We start from the raw sequence: 7,360 nt of genomic DNA, 5'->3' as shown, positions 1-7,360 counted from the left end.
ATGACTAATCGTTCGGTCTGTTAGTATAGTTTTATCATAATATATTTTATAAAATTCAATAATATTTTATTATTATTGTTATGCATTTTTATTAATATTATTATTGTTTTTTGTATTTCTTTGGCATTCACTATGTAACAATTTCTAGACATTTTTTGTAATAGCTAGTTAATGACACGGACGTGTCGAAACCGGTCGCTAATTTAATAAAATTTATACGTAACAAATGTACATTGTGAATAATAAAACTCGTTAAAAACAAAAAATGACTATTATAGTTTCCTATGAAATATTGATATTTTCATATAAACACTAATGATTCCACTTTTACGTTAAAACTTTTTAGGCTTATAAATAAATACACATTTAAGATTCTTCCAAGGTTCTCGACTTCGATTGCAGAGGTTGCGGGTTCAAATCCCGGCATGTGCGAATAATTTTTTTTTGGGAAATCAAATAATTGAGGTCAGGTTTGTGTTGTTTGCTTTATCTGGTGTTTCTGATGGGGAAAATTAATTTAAGGGATATTTACAGATTGGAATATTCCAAATAATAGAACTTTTGTGCTATTTTTTTTTTTGCCTAGATCGTGATAGTGAAAAAGTTTGGCAGTAAAATGATTTACGAATTTTTTACAATATTTATGTATTTTTATATATGTATTTTTATAACGTCCCGATAAACCATTTTTTGGCAGATTGACTAACGGGTTCAAACAGTTATATATAATCTTTTACAAAAAAATATATATATATATGTACATATATTATATTATATAATTATATTTTATTTTCATTTGTTCAATTCACGAAGAGCTATAATAGCCAAATTAAATAATCAAATTATTATTATAATTAAACACCTATTTGCACAGCCCTATAACACTAGGCACATGAAATACGATACGTCTGCCCGTCTATACTGCTGGAAGCAATTATAATACTGCTGTCTCGTTCGTACATATCCACAGCGGGCGCAAGCAAATGAGATGAGTTGACAATAAGACCTGCTACATATTGTTTAGCTGGAAGGTAATATATAACAAGGTACAATCATCTCAACAACGTTCGCCTCAACGCTATTCAAATTCTTGTTCACCTTTGACACGCTCCCTTCAAATTCCATGAACAAAGTCTACGTTTTGATTTTATGTCTACAATATATACGTATATCGAAAATAAACTATTACCCTTACGTTTTTTAACACTACTTTACAGAAGAGAGCGTCGCGAACGACCGCTTGTGGCGAACGATCTTCGCGTTATGATTGAATATGTAAAATGCAATCATTTATATGTGTTTAGAGTTTAAATGAATATAGAATATCACCAATTAAATCTTTAAATTAATTTAATTTATTTATCAATTAAGATAGTATAAATACTGTTAAATTATACGGTTTTTTTTTTTTTTTCAAATTGCTGTTTTTTAATACATAAAATTGACTTCAAAGTAAGTGTATTTACATAGTTTTTCAAAATAATATCACACAGTTACTTAGCTATTATATAAAAATATAGAAGTTGGGTCCTATAGGTTGAGATATGTTCTATCAAAAAATATTTTTTATATATTTTTGTCATGTTGTATGTAGTAGCAGATGAAAGTAATCTTGAGGTCGATTGGCGATTTATTGAAAACTACTATTTTATAAACAGCTGTAAAGTAAGAAAAATATTTTTTTAGATTATTTATTTTTAACAGGTTGTATATAACATACATGTATCTAAAAAACATACACGATAAATATTTTTTTGAATATGCTGTTACGGACACAAGTGACTTCGAAAATACGAAAAAAACCGCAAAAATAGAAAAAGCCCTCTTGGACTGTTAATAGACGTCGCTGAAGGTTGCGGGCTCTAATCCCGGAGGACGCAACTAAATTTTATTTGTGTTATTTCACAATTTATTCATTTAAAATAATATACATCATAATATCCTCATAAAGAAAATCCGTAAACTATCGTTTATTTTAAAACTATAAGAAACATCATGTCACAAAAACAATTAAAAAATGTTTACTTCGCGCTATGTTAAAGCCTTTTAACGTACGGTTTATCAGCCTGGGGGGGAGCCGCTGACAAGCTTTTTAAGCCCCTCAACACAACGCATAAAACATTAATTAGGATTACGTTCACAAAACCATATATGCATCCAACGGAAAATCTCCTAATTACAAATAATATACTAGATATTAGGAAACTATTTATTAAAAAGATCATTCAAATAAACTGCATAAAATCCTCACCATGCCACGTAACTCACCCACATAACACAAGGGCAAAATCACAGAATCAACTTCAAGTGCCAAAAATTAATTCAACCTTTGCCAAAAAGCACGAATCCTTCCTCGCACCTTACATCTTCAACATCTTCCTAAAAGAAACCAGTTACTGCAACACTCATAAACACCCAAACAGTTTACTTAAACATTTCAACACATGGTTACTACATAAAAAAGGGCATGCATCAGCAAATTTCTAGCAATCCCTTCTTAGTCTAATTCTCATTCCTTATTTACAAACATGTGTTATTTAAATTTATAGTGATTTACTCTTTCTTATTAAAACTGCTTATGTTTTACGGATGCCTAGTTTATCAATACCTAATACTGTTGTTTAAACTATTTTTTGATATGTTATTATTATGAGATTTAGACGCTACCATTTTGTAAATTGAAAGTTCCTACGAAATTCCTGTTTTAATGTAACTATATATGGAATGCTCCATGTATATATTGATATATATATTTGTATAAATGCATGTGTATGTGTAAGCAAATATATGTAACCGCCTCAGAACAGAAATCTTCTAGTGAGGCGGGTTACTTTCATATTTGTAATATTGATCATGTTATTGCAATAAACGCCCGGGTTTCCGGCAATTAAAAAAATAAAAAAATTATTTAAGATTTTCACGGCCAAAAGTATTTTTGTTTTTTGTTTTTGGGGTGTTAAACGTTTGCTAAAGAAGGAGTTAGCGCAACACGGCATAACACCCCAAAACAAATATAAAAAAATGTACAGTATGTATTTGAATGTACTTATTTTTATACATAAAATTAAATTAGGGATGATGTCTAAGGAACTGAAAAGAAAAATAAATTACAATAACGAGATACACGGACACGGGACGAGAAATTCTAAGCAAATTAGATTGCCAACAAGAAAAAAAACAAGCACCCAAAAATCTCTGATGTACCAGGCCGTTCAACTCTATAACAAAATCCCGAAGGAAATTGCTGTGATAGAAAATATTAATAAGTTCAAAAATGAATTAAGTAAATATGTCTATCTCAATTATTAATGTTTATTTTTTTTGTGACTTTATTGAAATATTTAAAGAAAGATTATGTTTGCCAAACAATGTACATGTTTATATGTTTATAAAACTATTAGTACACACGAAGATGTGAGCTAACTTAAGATTAATAAATAAAAATAAAATAAAAGTATAATTGCGGAACGATTCATAGTGGAAAATACTATCAGTATCGCCTTGGTGTAAGATAAGACCACCATTCAGAATTGAAACGTTGCTTGAAATGGTTTTGCGCCGTCTTTGGTGACCGGATCTGAAAAGCCAGGTACTTCCCCACTCTCTTCCCTCTCCACCTCCTTCTCCTCCCTACTCCCTTCAGCCTCACGACATACCCCAATTGGGGATGAAATAGAGTCACTGGCTCCAGAAGATTGGAAGCAGTTGGGACTCTTATGCGGTATTTACATACAAAGAAGAAATTTTTTAATATTATTTTTGTACATAATATTGTAATGGTTAAACATTCCAATGCAATGGTGAGATAATCAGGATCAAAGTAGAGGAATTTATACGGCAGAGCAGAGATCTCAACTCAGGATTATGGGATTAGTTTTCTGTCAAGTAGGTAGGAAATCAGAAAATAAAAGAGGATGAACTTTGTAAATCTATAATGTAACCATAAAAAAAAACACAACATGGGAGTTCAAAGTATACCAATGTAACATAAAGAATATAAAGCATAAACATACCAGATGGACTCCTGAACACACTATGCTAACTAAACGTGGCCGAGTATCGAAGGAAAACAACGGATGGCGAACGAAAACTTGATTCTGGTAGAGGGGAACGGTCCCGTGACGGAACCACGGATCAACTGGGGACGGCGTGGAATCCAGGGAACCAAGGTCATCCTTCACTTTGGGGAGAAAGGGCGCTACACCTTCAGAGAGCGTCTCAAGAATCTTCATCCGAGAAGCACGTGGTCCAACCAGTCTCCAAGACTTACGGACTTCGGAAGAACCAACAGCAATCCGTGACTTCGCGACGCGGGGTTAATAATATTCTAGCCACAACTAGGACCAATCTCTTTACAATTTCAAGTCCAAAACACAAATTCCACAAAACTGGCCACCGGCTATCACCGAAAAAAGTGGGATTCACATAACCTGCACAAAAACCTACACGAACTATTCGTGTTAGGAAAAACACCCCGCGCCTTTTTTAAAGATAAAAACCACTTGTATTCACATGATTTACTCAGATTAAAACACCTTCATGGTGAGTGACTAATTCACGATCAGCTAGTCCATGCTAAACGGGAGGAAGTGACCATAAACAAAAACTATTTTTCCTCTCCAAAAAAAAATTGCCAAACTTAAAAAAAAACACCATATACAAAATTACCAAATAGGCAAGAACTGCACTAGTCACATAATATTTATGTGACAATATGGTAAATTGTCAGTTGAAGAGTCTCGATATATTAATTTTCTTTCATTTTCCTTCAATGATTCATTAGATCAAAGTTCACTGATACGTATTAATGTAACAATTATACTACGGTTTCGGGCTACAAGTATAAAGCTGTACTAACTAAACATGATATCAGTACTCCAGCGAGGTTTTTGATTTTGTTTTTGTTTCTTCATTTCGTTGGCTAAGGCAAATTCTTTTTTTCTTTTGTCTTGTTTATTAAAATATTTATTTTGTTATTCTTCTTTCTATATTGTTATTTTAAGTGAATTTTGCTTACAGTAATTTTCACTAGTGCCCTTATTTCTTAATAAATAAATATTGAATCTAAGAAAACATAGTAAAATACAACACACTTTATTTTTTGACTAGATGCTACGTAAAAATGAACATAATTTGTTTATTTGAACGGCTGGTCAGATGTATGGACGAACAGGGTTCACGGCCACACAACGCTCTCCACCCAGGGAGCGTAATGGGCCACGCGGACGAGAAATTGGTAGCAGGTGTCATTTATTACTTGGAGTTTCAATATGATCCCCACCAACAGCCGTGTGCAGGTCACCCCTTGTCCGGTGCTGGCTGACAAGAAGTACCAGTTGTTTTCCTGCAATGCGCACATTAGAGTCAGTCAAAGTGGAATATAAGCAATGCATTTGTGCAGTGAAAAGCTCGGTGGCACGAGCGGAGCCGCCCGCAAGTAAAGGGAGGTATGGCCCCTTGTCACAGCCATGCGACTACACCAATACACAAACTAGCCATTTAATAACCATGTAGCAATTTAGAATTTGATTGAAGTAAATTTTGTAACGGTATTTCAGTGTGAAATTGGGTCTTAATTTTTGTTGTTCCTGCAAACCGAAATGAACCTTACAGTCGGTTAAAATTGAGGAGCAGAGTGATCGTTTTTTGCCTACAGACCCATGAATTATTTTTTTTGCGCGAAGGCTATGCGGAATTTACCCGAAACATACGATTTGAATTCGGCCAATCAGAGGGCCGAAACCGTCCAGACAGTAGCGTAATAATACTATCAGATACTCCCGTGGCGTCGCGCTACTAGAATTATACGAGCCATTCGCAACGCAACCTAGAACATTCGAGACTTGCGGTCCGTACTGCGAGTCTCGAATGTTCTATTTGCAACGCAACCTAGAACATTCGAGACTTGCAGTACGGGCCGCGCACCTAAGCCCGGAAACAAATCTAAAATTAATAAAGCTGTCCAACAGAAAAATGGTATCTGACGTCATTTTATTTTTCAAAATCATTAATTCACAGGCCTGCATTACTGCTATTAATTTTCATTGCTTGCTCGTAATATAGTCACACGAACTAGAACTATCTTTCGCTGCAACAATAAATCCATACCAATTCGTTTATAAACTCTCTTTTTCCATGCATACAAAACTTAGGTAACCAATGTGCAGAAGAAGCAGATATTTTTAATGGCAACAATTTCACATGTTTTTAAAAATAGTTATAGTTACCAATTTTTTCCCATGGCCTGATTATAAATTTTATTTGTGAAATTCACTTTTCATGTTTGTATATTTCATACAATTGTTTATAACTTTTTTTGTGAAAAGTCTTTTATTCTGTATTATTTAAATTATGTTGAATTATTAGCGTTATTAGAAAGCTAATGAGAAATAACATTCCGTTGTAAATAAATTATTTAATTGAATAAGAAATGGGAACTAAAGGGATATTTAAATTTAATAAATGAATGATTTAACAAAATCACAGAATAGCCCGCAAGGCCCATCGAGCAGTGCATTGAATTAATGAATAGTTGCTTCATTGCTACTTACACGACACCAATCTCCTGACTTGGAGGTGACGCACATGTGTTCGTCTCTTACTCTGCCGGGAGGATACCAGGTTCTGCACTGCTCTTGAGGCACGAGGTAAGCTGGCAGCTGTAATTATATATACGCAGGAACGAAAACACCTTATTAGTAATTTCAAAGTAGTTGTTTTTCTTTATTAACCACTGAAGTGACTTGTGTCATGTACATTTACCATTTGATTAAAATTAATACCAGTCCTCAAAATATTAATTAAAAACATGTAAAATTGCTTACTGCGGTTTAAAGCTAATGATTCACCTCGAGTTTGCTCGATATGGGTAACGCCGCCCATATTCTAGGTTCTTAACAAGCGGTGATTTTAAAAGAGCGTATGAACGGTGTCCTTATTTTATGTATACTTACTGCAAGTTATTGTAAGGGTATATTCCAATTGGGGAGGCGGGTATGCATACCGCCGTCCCGGGAATCATATTTGTTTAATAGCCAACACCCATATGCCATGCACCCATTTGTCACCACGATGGGCTGGCTAAGTTTGGTGGCCGGATTCGTGGCGTGAGGTATGTCTAGGTCCTAACTCTCTAAGTGTGAGGGAGAGACTGGTTGAGGGAAACCTTTCGACTTCTCCAGCCGGATTCTTTCGACCCATCGCCTTGCGTCGCAGTGATTCATAGGTCCGTTACTCCTTTTCACATTGACACCAGATTCCAACCCACCTCTCATACATTTTTCCTTCCCAAAACTTCCTCTCATTCCTAACCTTAAATAGACCAATCACCAAAGAAGACATGGCTCCTGAGGGACATCTT

General features: G+C 34.4%; 1 protein-coding gene across 1 annotated transcript in view; it reads right to left on the bottom strand.

Annotated features, from left to right (window-relative positions):
* Positions 1-3,951: 3,951 nt before the first annotated feature.
* LOC149408988 (uncharacterized) overlaps positions 3,952-7,360 on the bottom strand; it is a 7,741-nt gene continuing 4,332 nt past the window's right edge. The window contains exons 3-4 of the mRNA XM_089650242.1: positions 6,552-6,659; positions 3,952-5,344 (exon numbers count right to left, since the gene is read on the bottom strand). Of these exons, the coding sequence (XP_089506368.1) occupies positions 5,177-5,344; positions 6,552-6,659 (276 nt within the window). The 3' untranslated portion in view covers positions 3,952-5,176. The remainder of the gene's footprint in view (positions 5,345-6,551; positions 6,660-7,360) is intronic.

Source organism: Hesperophylax consimilis, unplaced genomic scaffold (assembly GCF_061612785.1).
Source record: "Hesperophylax consimilis isolate HC1 unplaced genomic scaffold, BYU_Hcon_1.0 scaffold_39, whole genome shotgun sequence".
NCBI lineage: Eukaryota > Metazoa > Arthropoda > Insecta > Trichoptera > Limnephilidae > Hesperophylax > Hesperophylax consimilis.
The sequence above is the reverse complement of the archived record's forward strand: the minus strand, read 5'-3'. Positions and strand labels throughout refer to the sequence as shown.